Source organism: Thalassophryne amazonica, chromosome 9 (genome assembly GCF_902500255.1).
Source record: "Thalassophryne amazonica chromosome 9, fThaAma1.1, whole genome shotgun sequence".
Classification (NCBI taxonomy): Eukaryota; Metazoa; Chordata; class Actinopteri; order Batrachoidiformes; family Batrachoididae; genus Thalassophryne; species Thalassophryne amazonica.
This window is the reverse complement of record NC_047111.1, coordinates 2,208,389-2,227,034: the sequence shown is the minus strand read 5'-3', so window position 1 is coordinate 2,227,034 and position 18,646 is coordinate 2,208,389. Positions and strand designations below refer to the sequence as shown.

Below are 18,646 nucleotides of genomic sequence, written 5' to 3'. Positions count from 1 at the left end.
AGTGTGACTCGGGGGTGTTGACTCATTTAAACTAACATATTCATCCTGCTGTAACCAGGTTTCTGTAAGGCAGAATAAATCAATATGTTGATCAATTATTATATCATTTACCAACAGGGACTTAGAAGAGAGAGACCTAATGTTTAATAGACCACATTTAACTGTTTTAGTCTGTGGTGCAGTTGAAGGTGCTATATTATTTTTTATTTTTGAATTTTTATGCTTAAATAGATTTTTGCTGGTTATTGGTAGTCTGGGAGCAGGCACCGTCTCTACGGGGATGGGGTAATGAGGGGATGGCAGGGGGAGAGAAGCTGCAGAGAGGTGTGTAAGACTACAACTCTGCTTCCTGGTCCCAACCCTGGATAGTCACGGTTTGGAGGATTTAAGAAAATTGGCCAGATTTCTAGAAATGAGAGCTGCTCCATCCAAAGTGGGATGGATGCCGTCTCTCCTAACAAGACCAGGTTTTCCCCAGAAGCTTTGCCAATTATCTATGAAGCCCACCTCATTTTTTGGACACCACTCAGACAGCCAGCAATTCAAGGAGAACATGCGGCTAAACATGTCACTCCCGGTCTGATTGGGGAGGGGCCCAGAGAAAACTACAGAGTCCGACATTGTTTTTGCAAAGTTACACACCGATTTAAATGTTAATTTTAGTGACCTCCGATTGGCGTAACCGGGTGTCATTACTGCCGACGTGAATTACAATATTACCAAATTTACGCTTAGCCTTAGCCAGCAGTTTCAAATTTCCTTCAATGTTGCCTGCTCTGGCCCCCGGAAGACAATTGACTATGGTTGCTGGTGTCGCTAACTTCACATTTCTCAAAACAGAGTCGCCAATAACCAGAGTTTGATCCTCGGCGGGTGTGTCGTCGAGTGGGGAAAAACGGTTAGAAATGTGAACGGGTTGGCGGTGTACACGGGGCTTCTGTTTAGAACTACGCTTCCTCCTCACAGTCACCCAGTCGGCCTGCTTTCCCGGCTGCTCGGGATCTGCCAGGGGGTAACTAACGGCGGCTAAGCTACCTTGGTCCGCACCGACTACAGGGGCCTGGCTAGCTGTAGAATTTTCCACGGTGCGGAGCCGAGTCTCCAATTCGCCCAGCCTGGCCTCCAAAGCTACGAATAAGCTACACTTATTACAAGTACCGTTACTGCTAAAGGAGGCCGAGGAATAACTAAACATTTCACACCCAGAGCAGAAAAGTGCGGGAGAGACAGGAGAAGCCACCATGCTAAATCGGCTAAGAGCTAGTAGCTACGCTAAGCTAGCGGATTCCTAAAAACACGCAAAGTGAATAATGTGTAAATAATTTAGAGGTGATTCAGCAGAAGGAGTGCTTTAGTTAAGGCACGTAAAGATTACACTGGGAAACAAATCGTAATCTAGATAACTAGATCAATCTAACTGCGCAGATTAAACAGCTAACAGATACAGCAAAACACCGCTGTGCTCCGGAACAGGAAGTGATACAATACCGCAGTGAGAGCCAACCACAAGGTGCCGCTAACATAAACATTATCGAAGATAATGTTTATGTTAGCGGCTTAGCTTTTCAGATAAGTTTTAAAACCATCATCAGACCAATTATCTTCAGATAAATTTAGTGATGATAACTTTTGGACTGCGAATGTTTTTTTTTTTTTTTTTTTTTACATAGTTCGTAATGTTGAAAAACATTTTGAATCCCTTTTGCTCCTGTCTGCTATGTACAACCCCAATTCCAATGAAGTTGGGATATTGTTTATAATGTAAATAAAAACAGAATTCAATGATTTTCAAATCCTCTTCAATCTATATTCAACTGAATACACCACAAAGACAAGATATTTAATGTTCAAACTGATAAACTTTATTGTTTTTGTGCACATATTTGCTCATTTTGAAATGGATACCTGCAACATGTTTCAAAAAAGCTGGGACAAAAACTAGGAAAGTTGATGAATGCTCAAAGAACATCCGTCTGTAACATTCCACAGGTGAACAGGTTAATTTGAAACAGGTGAGTGTCATGATTAGGTATAAAAGGAGCATCCCCAATATGCTCAGCTGTTCACAAGCAAAGACAGGGCGAGGATCACCACTTTGTGAACAACTGCGTGAAAAAATAGTCCAACAGTTTAAGAACAATGTTTCTCAACGTTCAATTGCAAAGAATTTAGGGATTCCATCATCTACAGTCCATAATATAACCTGAAGATTCAGAGAATCTGGAGAACTTTCTACACGTAAGCAGCTTGGCCGAAAACCATCATTGAATGCCCGTGACCTTCGATCCCTCAGGCAGCACTGCATTAAAAACCGACATCATTGTGTAAAGGATCTTACTGCATGGGCTCAGGAACACTTCAGAAAACCACTGTCAGTTAACACAGTTCGTCACTACATCTACAAGTGCAAGTTAAAACTCTACCATGCAAAGTGAAAGCCAAACATCAACAACATCCCGAAACGCCGCCGCCTTCTCTGGGCCCGAGCTCATTTGAAATGGACAGACGCAATGGACAGCAGAAAAGTGTGCTGTGGTCTGATGAGTCCACATTTCTAATTGTTTTTGGAAATCATGGACGTCGTGTCTTCTGGACAAAAGAGGAAAAAGACCATCCAGATTGCTACCAGTGCAAAGTTCAAAAGCCAACATCTGTGATGGTATGGGGGTGTGTTAGTGCCCATGGCATGGACACCTTACACATCTGTGATGGCACCATCAATGCTGAAAGGTACATCCAGGTTTTGGAGCAACACATGCTACCATCCAAGCAACTTCTTTTTCAGGGACGTCCCTGCTTATTTCAGCAAGACAATGCCAAGACACATTCTGCACGTGTTACAACAGCGTGGTTTTGTAGTAAAAGAAAGTACTAGATTGGCCTGCCTGCAGTCCAGACCTGTCGCCCATTGAAAATGTGTGGCGCATTATGAAGAGCAAAATACGACAACGGAGACCCGGACTGTTGAACAACTGAAGTCGTACATCAACGACCCCCTATGAGCAAGCACTTGGCGACAGTGGGAAGGAAAACTCCCTTTTAACAGGAAGAAACCTCCAGCAGAACCAAGCTCAGGGTTCAGGGTTAGTGTCCTCAGTTCACAAACGCTTACTGAGTGTTGTTAGAAGGAAAGGTGATGTAACACAGTGGTAAACATACCACTGTCTCAGCTTTTTTGAAACGTGTTGCAGGCATCCATTTCAAAATGACCAAATATTTGCACAAAAACAATAAAGTTTATCAGTTTGAACATTAAATATCTTGTCTTTGTGGTGCCTTCAATTGAATATAGGTGGAAGAGGATTTGCAAATCATTGTATTCTGTTTTTATTTACATTTTACACAACGTACCAACTTCATTGGAATTGGGGTTGTACATGTTGCTGTTTTTATTTCTACTTTATCTGTACCAATTTGTCCCTCAACAAGTGTCACTTCTTTATACAATCATCAACCTCCAAACCAACATTATGTGTAATTTACTCCAAGGCATGGATTGCAGGTTATTTGACTCTCTTTGTAGTTTTTCAACTCTGTGTTGTAAAGTTGGTCATATTTGTGGATTTCTTTTGCCAAACGTTCCTTTATTTAATCCACAATTGAAATGTAATCTGTGTGCGCACTGCAAAAACTTTTAAAACATGACGGAAGAAGGAGGAGTGGTTCTTGGTCCAGTGAGACATCGGCATCAATTTGACCAGTTAACGCTTAGCCTAGGCTCCATGTGTCATACTAGAAGGAGAGAGCATATCTCACCCATATTGGCCTTTCTTCATTGGCTTCCTGTTAATTCTAGAATAGAATTTAAAATTCTTCTTCTTACTTATAAGGTTTTGAATAATCAGGTCCCATCTTATCTTAGGGACCTCGTAGTACCATATCACCCCAATAGAGCGCTTCGCTCTCAGACTGCAGGCTTACGGGTAGTTCCTAGGGTTTGTAAGAGTAGAATGGGAGGCAGAGCCTTCAGCTTTCAGGCTCCTCTCCTGTGGAACCAGCTCCCAATTCAGATCAGGGAGACAGACACCCTCTCTACTTTTAAGATTAGGCTTAAAACTTTCCTTTTTGCTAAAGCTTATAGTTAGGGCTGGATCAGGTGACCCTAAACCATCCCTTAGTTATGCTGCTATAGACGTAGACTGCTGGGGGGTTCCCATGATGCACTGTTTCTTTCTCTTTTTGCTCTGTATGCACCACTCTGCATTTAATCATTAGTGATTGATCTCTGCTCCCCTCCACAGCATGTCTTTTTCCTGGTTCTCTCCCTCAGCCCCAACCAGTCCCAGCAGAAGACTGCCCCTCCCTGAGCCTGGTTCTGCTGGAGGTTTCTTCCTGTTAAAAGGGAGTTTTTCCTTCCCACTGTAGCCAAGTGCTTGCTCACAGGGGGTCGTTTTGACCGTTGGGGTTTTACATGGTTGTTGTATGGCCTTGCCTTGCAATATAGAGCGCCTTGGGGCAACTGTTTGTTGTGATTTGGCGCTATATAAAAAAATTGATTGATTGATTGATACATCACACTGACAAAGCGAGGAACCTTGGGGTAATTTTTGATCCTACATTGTCCTTTGACCTGCACATTAGAGATATTATGAGGACTGCTTTCTTCCACCTGCAAAATATAGTGAAGATTCATCCCATCCTGTCAATGGCTGATGCTGAGACCCTGATTCATGTGTTTATCTCTTCTAGATTGGACTACTGCTATATAATACTGACTTCTATTTTCTGGTTTACCGCAGTCCAGCATTAGGGCTCTCCAACTGGTTCAAAATGCTGCAGCCAGACTTTTGACAGGAAGCAGAAAGTTTGACCACATTACACCCATTTTGGCGTCTCTTCACTGGCTTCCTGTCCCTGTGAGATCAGATTTTAAGGTTCTGTTACTCACCTATAAAACTGTCCGCAGACTGGTACCTCCCTACCTAGCTGAACTAATTAAACCCTATGTACCAGCCCGGGCTTTGCGTTCTCAGGGTGCAGGACTACTTTGTGTCCTTAGGGTGAATAAAACGTCTGCGGGTCATAGAGTTTTCTCTTATTGTGCCCCTGTTCTGTGGAAAACACTCAGATTCTGTGGAGACTTTAAAGTATAGACTTAAGACGCACTTATTTTCCCTTTTGTATGGCTGGCATAGTGGCATAGTATGTTACTATGCTTTTTACTCTTTTAAATTTATTTTATTAGGAAATGGAGCGTGCAGCAGCCTCAACTTTATCTAAAGTCTGGGTCTGTTAGTGAAGCTTAGGGCTAGTGGCTGGCGATCACCTTAGTATTTCTTCTGTTTTTCTTGTTGTTTAATGCTGACAAATTATCCTGTATTTGTTGTCTTTCTGATGCCTGATTTTTTTTTTTTTTTTTTTTTTTTTTTGTGACTTGCCTTGAAGCAACATTGTTGTGATTTGGCACTATATAAATAAAATGAATGAATGAAAATGAAGGAGTGAAAAAGTCACTAGGGCTGAAAAGATTAGACAAGCAACTCGAATAATTCGATTACAAAAAATGTACGAGGCAAATTCTGTAGCTCAAAGCTCCGTTTAACGTTGTAGTACATATGCCAAGCCTGTGTGTGGCACTGTAATGCTCCCAGAAAAAAAACACAGAAGAAGATGAGAGCATGCGCACATGTAAATGCTAATCAATTTAGCATCAAAAGCTACTACTTTCCAAAGCGAGTAAAATAAAGCTTTTTAAGAGAAAGTCAGTCAGTCTACGCTGATCATCTGAAACAGACTGACTGCACATTTAAAGCGAAGCAGTGCGTTTGTGTATTTTTAAAAAACACGTGGGGAATGACTATTGAGCCGCCAGCCAGCTGCTGTCTCTCTGTACCCGGTGTGAGGGCCTCAGCACTCACCTCAGACTGGGCGAGTCACAGCTCCGTCCTCGGCCACACTGACAAACAGTCTCTGAAAGAAGATCCTCTCAGCAAAAGTCCACTCTTTATTCTGTGTTTTGCTCAGACTTGCACTGAGTGTTTCACTTTTGAATTTTCACCTTTTTGGGCAACACACAAACACTGTAACTTAAATAAAATAATAATAAAAAACTGACTGCGAGGATTTTATGTTCACATGTTCAGCCTCCAGCTGAAATGCATCTGCCGAATCGCAGAGAAAGAGGGATAAAAAAAATTCACCCAGTCCACCAACCTTTAAAAAAAAAAAAAACTCAAAAATGGTTCAATTTTACAAGTTGGGGGAAACAAGCAATACAGAAAGCCACATCCCATCGCTATTTCACCAATAGCCTATGTCAAGGCTTAACTCCAACTGACTTTCATTCCCCTGTTCTCCAGAGTGTACCTCCACCTCTCCAGGCTCACGTCAACCTGCTCTCTACTCTCACTACAGATCACAGTGTCATCTGCAAACATCACGAGAACGTCCGTCAACCTGTCAATCACCGTGACAAACATGGAAAAAACAAAATCACAACCTTCTGAGGCTGCAGACTTCACAACGTTCAAGAAGGAGGCCAAAATGAGCATTCAGTTTGTTCGACAGAACCACGGGCTCGTGGTGTGACGTCACACTGTTTGTGTGATGATGTGCTCGTTTCTTTGGGCTTTCTGACCTGAGGCTGGGTGACACACACGGCTCTGTCTCCCAGCTGCAGGAAGACGTTCTCCTCGCTGCTAGAGCAGGAGCAGGAGCAGAAGCTGAAACTGCTGCTTCGCCTCCGCAGATGGTTCCGGATCAGCGCAGAGTAGCACTTCTGGAAGCGTACCCACATGTAGACGTAACACAGCGTTATTAGCATGTTAACATCCTTCCTTCACATGTCGACCTAGCACAGCGTTATTAGCATGTTGACAGCCTTCCTTATGAACACATTAACGTCGCTGATTCGTCAAAGCGAACACATACTTCCGAAATAGTGACGTCACAGCCGACGCTGAGTTCGTCACGTGACGCTCAGTAGTCCGTGTCCTGGCTGGCCCCGCCTCCTCCGCTTACCCGGAAATGGAGGCAGGCATTGGCTGGAGAGCGCTGCGGAGCGCTGTGCACTGAGCGCGTCTGATTGGCTCACACAGACGTAAATCAGGCTGGTTCCCGCCTCCTTCTTTTTCTCCTGAGTGCTGTCGAGGCAAGGTTGTCTGCACAGCGCCGCCTGCTGGCCGCCGACACACTGAAGCAGCAGTGGAGTCGCTCAGGATAGCAGTTCGTGCTCCACAATACACAAATTAGAAAAAGATTTGACAAGAAAATGCAGATAATAATAATAATAATAATAAAAATCAAAGAAAAAACCTGCAGTGATCAATCAATCAATCAATTTTATTTATATAGCGCCAAATCACAACAAACAGTTGCCCCAAGGCGCTTTATATTATAAGGCAAGGCCATACAATAATTATGTAAAACCCCAACGGTCAAAACGACCCCCTGTGAGCAAGCACTTGGCTACAGTGGGAAGGAAAAACTCCCTTTTAACAGGAAGAAACCTCCAGCAGAACCAGGCTCAGGGAGGGGCAGTCTTCTGCTGGGACTGGTTGGGGCTGAGGGAGAGAACCAAGGAAAAAGACATGCTGTGGAGGAGAGCAGAGATCGATCACTAATGATTAAATGCAGAGTGGTGCATACAGAACAAAAAGAGAAAGAAACACTCAGTGCATCATGGGAACCCCCCAGCAGTCTACGTCTATAGCAGCATAACTAAGGGATGGTTCAGGGTCACCTGATCCAGCCCTAACTATAAGCTTTAGCAAAAAGGAAAGTTTTAAGCCTAATCTTAAAAGTAGAGAGGGTGTCTGTGTCTGTCAGTGATCCTGAGAGAGACTTTGACTTCTGTTGGACAGCAAACAGCAGAAAGCCAAACCATTTCATCTTTTATCATCTTTATTTCATTTGTTCATTCCTGCATTTATGTCCTGAAACACATCCCAAAAAATATTTGGGAAGGGGCCATTTATTCAAAATATAAACATTAAGTCATCACTTTTATAGAAGTGATGATTTAATATTTAAGAAGAGGAGGTGATGGTCTAGTGATGGTCTGCGAGTCTTTCATTGGATTCAGGTGTGTTGGAGCAGGGAGACAACTCAGAGTGTCAGGAAGGTCGATCTCGAGGACCGAACTTGGCCACCCCTGGTCTAGTGGTTAAGCTTTGGGCTTGAGACCATAGGATCCTCAGTTCAAATCCTAGCCTGACCAGAAAATCACTAAGGGCCCTTTGGCAAGGTTTTTAATTCCCTAGTTGCTCCCGGTGTGGAGTGGGTGCCTTGTATGGCAGCACCCTGATATCGGGGTGAATGTGAGGCATTATTGTAAAGCGCTTTGAGCATCTGATGCAGATGGAAAAGTGCTATATAAATGCAATTCATTTACCATTTTGTAGCCAGTTTTCCAGAGACACATCGTCAGGGGATGAACACATGAACATTTCCATCAGTCATTCATAAATACAAACAGTTTGGTTCTGCACAGTAAATCTGTGTCAGTCAGGCACATCTCAGAACATGAGTGGCCATGCTGGAAGGAGACCAGTGAGGGAAGCCACCAAGGCACCCAGCAATTCTGAAAGAACTACAGACTTTGGTGGACGTGGTTGGAGAGCGGAGTAGAGACGGAATGGAAAACATGCAGAAGGAACATGGGAAACCTCAGCCTAGATCTGATTACTTTTTCCTATTCTTTTTTTATTAATTTATTCATTTTCTGCAACATATGGGTTCAGGTCACAGAGGCAGTAGACCAAGCAAGCTCATCCCACACTTCCCTACCCTTGGCCAAGTCTTCAAACTCTTCCTGGGGGATTTCAAAGCATTCCCAAGGAAATTGGGGAATATAATCCCTCCAGCGTGTCCTGGGTCTTCCCCTGGGTCTCCTCCGAGTTGGACATGTTTGACAACCAAGGGGCACCATCACTCTGTGCCCGAACTGCCTCAGCTTTCAATGCAAAGAAGCAGCAGCTCTACTCTGAGTCCCTCCTGGATGAGCTTCTCGCCCTGACCCGGAGTGTTAGTCCAGACCCCTGATTGAGGAATCAGATTAATCTCTTACTGGCTCAGTATGTAGGCACATCAAGGGAATCTGAGTCCAGTTTACCAGTGCTCTCACAGTACTTACTTGGTAAACATTAAGTAGGATGTTGAGCAAAAGGTAACACATAGCAACACCTGAAATCATAAAGTTCAGGTACGACACAACAATCCTGGGCCTGATCACTGGCGTGGATGAGATGGCATCCAGGAAAGAGGTGGAATGGTGGCCTGAAAACAACCTCTCGCTTAATGCAGATAAAACTAAGGAGATGAGGAGATGATTGTTGATCCAAGGAGGAGACGGAGAGTCACATGCACCACATTACATAGGTGAGACTGAGGTGGTGAGGATGAAAACCTTTCAATTCCTTGGTGGACCCACAACACGGAGTACATCAAGAGGATGTCCCAACAACGACTGTATCTCCTGAGGAGACCGAGAACACTTGGCATGCCGGGCAAAATGTTCAATAACAGATGCGTTGCTGAGAGTGTCCTCACCGGTTCTGGTGTGGACATTTCACTGTCCAAGACAGGATGGCTCTCCAGCGGGTGATCAAAACCATACAGTCCATTTCTGCAGCAAATCTATCACCAGAGACATAGAGAGGATAAGACACAGCTCCAGCACCAGCCCTCCACACGCCCAAGTCCCGGACAACAGGACTGGTGAACCGCTCTACCACCCAGCCCGCTCTCACCCTCTCACACATGGACTGAAGGACATGGATCCTTGTGCACTTCCTCTCCAGTACGACCTCACTGCTGCATTATCATTATTGTTATTGTTGTTGTTAACATGATAATAATAATTATGACAGTATTTTTATTGCTTTTTATTGTGTTTATATTTTTATTATTTGCAGGGAGACGTGCAAGTATGAATTTCATACACACCTAAACTGTTTTTCTGTGTGATATGACAATAAATTGCTGTTCTGTTCATCAATAATAATGTACCACAGTGATGACTGAGGTGTGTGTGTGTGTGTGTGTGTGTGTGTGTGTGTGTGTGTGTGTGTGTGTGTGTGTGTGTGTGTGTGTGTGTGTGTGTGTGTGTGTGTGTGAGAGAGAGACAAAGATGGAAGTTTGACACACTGCAATGAACGCAATTTGTCAAACTTCCATCTTTGTCTTTCCTTTTATTGGAATGCTTTTCATATTTGACAAATGCGATGATGCAAGGTCACTTAAAAACAGGATTTCTCTGCAGAAACATCACAATTAATGCCATAAAGTCAGAATAGTTTTTCATATAAATATGCAATTATTTTGCTTTAGGTGCTGTGAAGTGTTCCTCAAAACATTTTTCAACGTTTGATAGAGAAAAACAGCTAAGTCCTGGTTACTAGCGCCCTCTTGTGGTAGTCTTTGGGCTGCACTCCTCCTTCACATTGACGTTTCCGTCAACCGGTGGGTGTAGCAAGATGGCCGACAGAGCACTTCCGGTGTTTTAAATCTGTGCTCGGCATTCAGTCTTTTTTGTTGTTGTTTATTTTTAGCTCATCCAGTCTTTTTTCTTTTTAACTCATCCAGTCTGTTTTTTAGAAACTTTACTGAAAAAAGTATACAACAAGCTCATTTTCACTGACGTCATCAGCGTGCCTTTCAGCCAGCCAATCACAGCCCACGTCAAACTGAACTATTCAACATGGAGACAACGGTGGAGAAACTGGAGGCGATGGTAAGAAGCAAACCTTCGCTGTTTGGAACGTTCTCCCGTTAGCAGAAGAAAAGTCACGTGGTTTGTCTTTGCTCGTTTTGTTGCTGACTTCACCTGCGGTCAGTGAAGTTTAGTTAGTTTCAGACGCACAGTTACGACATACAGGATGTTCTTAAAGCCAGTTTATGGACCAGTTACTTCTTACAGGAGTTTTTGTTTTTTGTTCTCTTTTATTGTTATTTATGCACCAGTGACACCACATCAAATTCCCTTTTCAACCCCAATTCCAGTGAAGTTGGGACGTTGTTTAAAATGTAAATTAAAACAGAATACAATGATGTTCAAATCCTCTTCAACCTATATTCATTTGAATCCACCACAAAGACAAGATATTTAATGTTCAAACTGATAAACTTTATTGTTTTTGTGCAAATATTTGCTCATTTTGAAATGGATGCCTGCAACATGTTTCAAAAAAGCTGGGACAGTGGTATGTTTCCCACTGTGTTACATCACCTTTCCTTCTAACAACACTCAATAAGCGTTTGGGAACTGAGGACACTAATTGTTGAAGCTTTGTAGGTGGAATTCTTTCCCATTCTTGCTTGATGTACGACTTCAGCTGTTCAGCTGTTCAACAGTCCGGGGTCTCCGTTGTCGTATTTTGCGCTTCATAATGCACCACACATTTTCAATGGGCGACAGGTCTGGACTGCAGGCAGGTCAGTCTAGTACCTGCACTCTTTTACTACGAAGCCACGCTGTTGTAACACGTGCAGAATGTGTCTTGGCATTGTCTTGCTGAAATAAGCAGGGACGTCCCTGAAAAAGACGTTGGTTGGATGGCAGCATGTGTTGCTCCAAAACCTGGATGTACCTTTCAGCATTGATGGTGCCATCACAGATGTGTAAGTTGTCCATGCCATGGGCACTAACACACCCCCACACCATCACAGATGCTGGCTTTTGAACTTTGCCCTGGTAACAATCTGGATGGTCTTTTTTTCCCTCTTTTATCCGGAGGATGCAACATCCATTGTTTCCAAAAACAATTTGAAATGTGGACTCATCAGACCACATCACACTTTTCCACTTTGAGCTCGGGTCCGGAGAAGGCGGCGGCATTTCTGGATGTTGTTGATTTTGCATGGTAGAGTTTTAACTTGCACTTGTAGATGTAGTGACGAACTGTGTTAACTGACAATGGTTTTCTGAAGTGTTCCTGAGCCCACGCAGTAAGATCCTTTACACAATAATGTCAGCTTTTAATGCAGTGGCACCTGAGGGATCAAAGGTCACAGGCATTCAATGTTGGTTTTCAACCTTGCTGCTTACGTGTAGAAAGTTCTCCAGATTCTCTGAATCTTCTGATTATATTTTGGACTGTAGATGATGGAATCCCAAAATTCCTTGCAGTTGAACGTTAAACTGCTGGACTATTTTTTCACACAGTTGTTCATAAAGTGGTGTTCCTCACCCCATCTTTGCTTGTGAAAGGCTGAGCCTTTTGGGGATGCTCCTTTTATACCCAATCATGACACTCACCTTTTTCCAAACAGGTGTTCTTTGAGCATTCATCAACTTTCCCAGTCTTTTGTTGTCCCTGTCCCAGCTTTTTTGAAGTGTGTTGCAGGCATCCATTTCAAAATGAGCAAATATTTGCACAAAAACAATAAAGTTTATCAGTTTGAACATTAAATATCTTGTCTTTGTGGTGTATTCAATTGAATATAGGTTGAAGAGGATTTGTCATTGTATTGTGTTTTTATTTATATTATACACAATGTCCCAACTTCTTTGGAATTGGGGTTGTATGTGAGAACTATCTTGGCAATAAATTTGATTCTGATTCTGAAATTTGATTTGGACATTGATTAGCTTGATGACACAAAGGACTCAAAGGCAAAAGCTGCTTTACTGAGGCTGTGAACATCCCAAACAGTCCGTGTAGTCTGACAGAGAGAGTGCTGATCCCGATCCACATCAAACAGACTGTGTAGTTCGTTTTGCAATATATTTACAGAACTAAAGTGTTTGTCAGTAAAATGTGCGTCCACGCCTGAAGCAGCTCATCTCTGAAATGAATATGAAACCTTTCACATTGTAAATAATTACCATCATCAGTTGTTGATGTTGTGGCTGTTGAACCATAAATGTTACAGCACTCACCATTTTTTTTAATTCCCCACATGAGACTTCAAAAAGGTTTTTCCTGGAATTTAGAGATGTTCTGAGTCCATTCCACCAAATAAAGTTGTACTCTATTATCACCGCTGACCAAAGGCCTGAAGCGGGATTACGTTGTGCTGATTTCTGTCTGTCTGTCTTTCTTAAAAAGACTATAAGCATTCTGAAATCAACTCCTCTCACACTTTTTGGAGAAATTTCATGTAACTTGGTTCAGTTCCTTGTTATAGGTTGATAATACACATAATATTGTACAAGATTGACACATTTTGGCAGAGTTCTGGCCCTTGATTAACAAACCTAGACACTGTCAGTTTCATGAGATGATTGGTGCCTCCATTCTGAAATCAACTCCTCAAATTGTTAGGAGGAATTTTTGGAAACTGTTAACAGAATGTAGCAGCACTTGTACCAAAGCAGCAGTTGCCAGCGGGGTATTGTTGTGCTCTCAGAGCACTCTTGTGAATTTTTGGTGAAATGTCACACCGCGGTAACAAACTGTCAAGTTGTATGTAAAGGGAAAAGCTTCTGGTCTGATGGCTTGAGTTTTTTGTGTTTGTTGTTTAAGAAATTACATCATATTTGTTGAATCCATGTACTTTGCAGAGGTTAACCACTTCTCACTGATACAGAGTATATATGACATGCAAGCTGCTTATGTGGCAGAGCGGGAGGACTGGGTTTGAGCCTCATGCTGTTGGCAGGTGCTCTGACTTCATTGCACAACTGTATCACCACTAGTAGTGCAATGGTATTGTCAAAGCATTTGAAAACTGCAAAAGTCCAGGCTGTTTTCTAGGTTCTTTCTAAACTTCTTTATACACACACACACACACACACACACACACACACACACACACACACACACACACACACACACACACACACACACACACACACACACACACACACACACACACACACACACACACACACACACACACACATATTCGGGCCGGGTGAGTTTTATTGTAAGAGTCTGTTGCTCACAGACTTATTTTTGCAAGTCTGTCGTTGATTGCTGCCGCGCTCACAGTACCTGGTGTGACGAGTCTCTGCATGGACATTTTCATTTTAAAGTGCTTCCAGACGGCATAGTCGACAGAACCAAAGTTATTTGCAGTCACTGCAAAGCTGCGTTTTCTTATCAGTGGAGTGCTTTGAGTCTTAAATATCACCTAAATGCAACACACACACACACAGCTAATGCCAGCAAATCATTCAACAAAACAAACTGCAGCAAGAGGCTTCGGCAGGCTACGTTGATGCAGCGTGTGGGAGACCTATAGATAAACAAAGGCAAGAGAGGCTCACAAATGCGACAGCGAAATGGATTGCTGCAGATGAGATTCCCTCACGACGCACCATAAAGGGGAGGACTGAAAAAGCCACAACTTTACAGCGTGCACCCACTGATGCTCTCACTGGGGACAACTGGACATCACTGGGTAACCATCATTTATTTTTATTTAACTGCAACTGCATAAACAAAATGCTGTTGCTAAGTGTTTGCAGAACAAACATTATAGCACTTTTGTTCATATGGCAGAACATAAAATTGTGCTATACATTTTTGGATTTTGCGTATAACAATGCAGTTAATTGGGATTAAAATTTTTAATCGTGCACACACATGTGTATAAAGAAAATTGCGATAGCTGAAAGAAGGGGCAACAAATTCCCATTTTGACGACGCATTGGCATGCCACTTTCTTTCTCTCTTTTTCACATAATTCACAGACCTTTTACAACAGCTTGGCCCTGCCCATTAACCTCACAGGAGTTCTGACAGGAAAAATGCCACGGGGGTAAAGACAGGTTGTCATATGCACAGTAGGAATACACATGGGCAATTATCCACACAGGGGCTGACACAGGAAACGGCAATGTGCACACCTCGGCGTGTTAACACCTGGAGAACGGGACACACTCTAACCACTGGCGGCAACACTTTGGTATGCGCTTCATACATCTTGGTGTGTTGCCACATATCAAACAGGAAACACACTCTGTATGGTGAATTATGTCCATTCGGTATTGAATGTCTGCCATGATATTTATGTATACAGGTGGTCCTCTACAGTATCCCCCCCCCAAAAAAGTGACTTCCTTTAGGTGCTTCCTGACAAAATTGTTCATCTTGCTGAGAAAATGTTTTGTGCAAAATTTTATTTCAGTACAACTATTCTCACCACTGCTGCACACGGGGTGGAAATTGCAATGGTTGAGCATATTAGCAGAAACCAGCAATAGTAATGTACCTGTTCACAAATTGAAACAACAATCCTTTCTCCTTTAACTCACCACACAGGAGAGATAAAAAAGTATTACATGTCACTGTGCACCTATTTGGTGAAAATAATAAATCATGGGGCATTTGGTTCTAATTTTTTTCACCTCCGGGAACTGACATTGATGCCATTCAACAGCTTGCAGCAGGTGGCGCTGCTGTTCATCCTTGTTTAGGATCTGATTGTAATCCTGGATAAGTGCAGCTCCTCACTCAGCAAAATCACTGACAGCAGCAACGTTATCCAGGACCTGCTGTGAGGACTGGAATGATGGGTCATCCTGCCACTCTGAGGGTCCTTGATAAGGAAATCCATGTTGACGCTGAAATGCCTAAAAAATGCAACCGGAGGCAGATGGAACAAAATCTGCCATTAACCCTCTGGGGCCGACGCTGTCATATACGATGGCTAAGACCAAGCTTTACTAAGTTATAAATAACTTTTGAATGATATGAGACAGAAACTTACTTTTTTTGCTGACAAGTTAACTCTGCGGACTTTCGAGCCAGCCATCAGTCATCTTTGTACTCCTCATAGAAGTTGTGTGATGACGTGGGCAATGTGAGTGTCCAATCAGATTTGGTTTTCCTTCAGGTGGTTTTCCAAAACCCAATCGTAGGGCAGATTTTCCTCATGTGAAAAGCCATAGATCGTTTTCAGGAAGTGATGTGTTACTAGTTGGCCCATTTGAATAGCCCCCTGGGTGCTCCAATGAGTACATACTATTAGTACATACTCAGTGCGCCCTGCGCCATTATGCACAGCGATCAGTGAAGCAGATGGAGCAGATGGAGAGCCTCTGATGACAATCTCGTGTGCTCAAACAAAGAGTGTGTATCTATCAGGATTGCTCCACTAGTTTGCATGTGAATGTTACTGGATAACTCTGTTGCTTTCTCTGCGTAAACCACTGTTTACCATATCAATGGACAACAAAACGCATAGACCATTTTGTATATATTGTTCAAAATGTGCATTTGTGTTTATTTGAACCTTTTTGTTGAACAGTCTTTCACACAAGACCTCAAATTACCTTTATAAAGTGTCAAAACAGTTGTTTATGTTGTGAAAGTGTAGTGACACGGACCCACAACAGGGGGCGCAAATGAACAGTCAATAGATGAGCCAAAAATTAACAATTTAATGTTGTGAAGGAGCACAACGAACATACAGACAATGTCAGAATAGGATTACAGTCAATCCACAAAGGTGACGTGTGGGCAGGCTCGAGGATAGAAGACGTCTGTCCTGAGAAGAGCCGGAACCACACGATTTCCGCTGCCACCGAACCTGGTGAATACTGGAGCCGCCAAGTCCCGAATTCCCAGGTGATCACCGTCCCCGACTGTTGGATCTGGTACTGCTGGCGAGAACAAAGACAGTCAAGTGTAGGTGTGTGCACACCCAGTAACAACAACGGTGGGAATGCCACCTCCACCTCTCACTCAGAAAACAGGTACGTGCAGCAGTTGAGAGTACTTATCACAGAATAGCGTAGGGAGCGAAGACGTCAGCTCTCCACGTCTCTCACACTCAGCCTCCGGCTGCGAGCACTCACGGAACTGACTGCAAACACTGTGTAACAAACACTTGTCAGAAAAGACAAAAGCAACGGCTGAGAGTTTTACCTCCAATGAAGTACGATATTTCGGCGATGAGGTGGAGATGACGTCTGGGTTTTATGGAGTGCGATGATGAAGAATGAGTGACAGCTGTCAGGAGTTAATGAGTGACAGCTGTCACTCCCGGCTGTGTCCGTGGCGGCAGCGCCCTCTCGTGCCTGAAGCCCGCACTTCAGGCAGGGCGCCCTTTGGTGGTGGGCCAGCAGTACCTCCTCTTCTGGCGGCCCACACAACAGTTTATTAGAGTTTACTGTGTGTTTTGAATAAATGTGTGTGGAAAATTATTTTTCGCTTTATTTTTTCCTTGCCTATTTTTGATTGTAAACCTTTATTACACTTATAAAACACAACATAAACGTATATATTCTGAAAGCACGGGTTGTCCTGAAAAATAAAGAGACATAAACTTGATTGTGGGATGCAGGGAGAGCTGTTAACAACAATGATAAATCATTTATGCCAGGCGAGTGAACTGTCCAAAAAATGCCCTCAGACCCCAGAGGGTTAATGGACTAATGTATCCAGTCCAGAACTCAAAATGTCACTAGAACATCGCAAAACACAGACGTTGGGCAGCAGGGGGTTAATATTTTACAAATCTCATGAAATTTCACCATTTATTTTTACCCCTAAAGGAACCAAAAAAATGAAGAATCACCTTGAAAAAGTTGAAGTTTGTTTTTTGGGACACACATATATACTCAACAAAAATATAAACGCAACACTTTTGGTTTTGCTCCCATTTTGTATGAGATGAACTCAAAGATCTAAAACTTTTTCCACATACACAATATCACCATTTCCCTCAAATATTGTTCACAAACCAGTCGAAATCTGTGATAGTGAGCACTTGTCCTTTGCTGAGATAATCCATCCCACCTCACAGGTGTGCCATACCAAGATGATACAACCTGATACTAATGAATTACAATAGTCCAGCCTAGAGGAAATAAATGCATGAATTAGTTTTTCAGCATCACTCTGAGACAAGACCTTTCTAATTTTAGAGATATTGCGTAAATGCAAAAAAGCAGTCCTACATATTTGTTTAATATGCGCTTTGAATGACATATCCTGATCAAAAATGACTCCAAGATTTCTCACAGTATTACTAGAGGTCAGGTTAATGCCATCCAGAGTAAGGATCTGGTTAGACACCATGTTTCTAAGATTTGTGGGGCCAAGTACAATAACTTCAGTTTTATCTGAGTTTAAAAGCAGGAAAGTAGAGGTCATCCATGTCTTTATGTCTGTAAGACAATCCTGCAGTTTAGCTAATTGGTGTGTGTCCTCTGGCTTCATGGATAGATAAAGCTGGGTATCATCTGCGTAACAATGAAAATTTAAGCAATGCCGTCTAATAATACTGCCTAAGGGAAGCATGTATAAAGTGAATAAAATTGGTCCTAGCACAGAACCTTGTGGAACTCCATAATTAACTTTAGTCTGTGAAGAAGATTCCCCATTTACATGAACAAATTGTAATCTATTAGATAAATATGATTCAAACCACCGCAGCGCAGTGCCTTTAATACCTATGGCATGCTCTAATCTCTGTAATAAAATGTTATGGTCAGCAGTATCAAAAGCAGCACTGAGGTCTAACAGAACAAGCACAGAGATGAGTCCACTGTCTGAGGCCATAAGAAGATCATTTGTAACCTTCACTAATGCTGTTTCTGTACTATGATGAATTCTAAAACCTGACTGAAACTCTTCAAATAGACCATTCCTCTGCAGATGATCAGTTAGCTGTTTTACAACTACCCTTTCAAGAATTTTTGAGAGAAAAGGAAGGTTGGAGATTGGCCTATAATTAGCTAAGATAGCTGGGTCAAGTGATGGCTTTTTAAGTAATGGTTTAATTACTGCCACCTTAAAAGCCTGTGGTACAT

At 42.6% G+C, this 18,646-nt stretch overlaps 2 protein-coding genes across 5 annotated transcripts in view; one reads left to right on the top strand and one right to left on the bottom strand.

Moving 5' to 3' along the window:
• hlcs (holocarboxylase synthetase (biotin-(proprionyl-CoA-carboxylase (ATP-hydrolysing)) ligase)) overlaps positions 1-6,893 on the bottom strand; it is a 373,652-nt gene extending 366,759 nt beyond the window's left edge. The window contains exon 1 of the mRNA XM_034177490.1: positions 6,578-6,893. Within this exon, the coding sequence (XP_034033381.1) occupies positions 6,578-6,763 (186 nt within the window). The 5' untranslated portion in view covers positions 6,764-6,893. The remainder of the gene's footprint in view (positions 1-6,577) is intronic.
• A 3,676-nt stretch (positions 6,894-10,569) lies between these two features.
• The window catches only part of ska2 (spindle and kinetochore associated complex subunit 2), a 40,516-nt gene continuing 32,439 nt past the window's right edge, over positions 10,570-18,646 (top strand). For all 4 annotated transcript variants that reach the window (XM_034177489.1, XM_034177486.1, XM_034177488.1 and 1 more), the window contains exon 1: positions 10,570-10,672. In XM_034177489.1, coding sequence (XP_034033380.1) covers positions 10,640-10,672 — 33 coding nt within the window. In that variant the 5' untranslated portion in view covers positions 10,570-10,639. The remainder of the gene's footprint in view (positions 10,673-18,646) is intronic.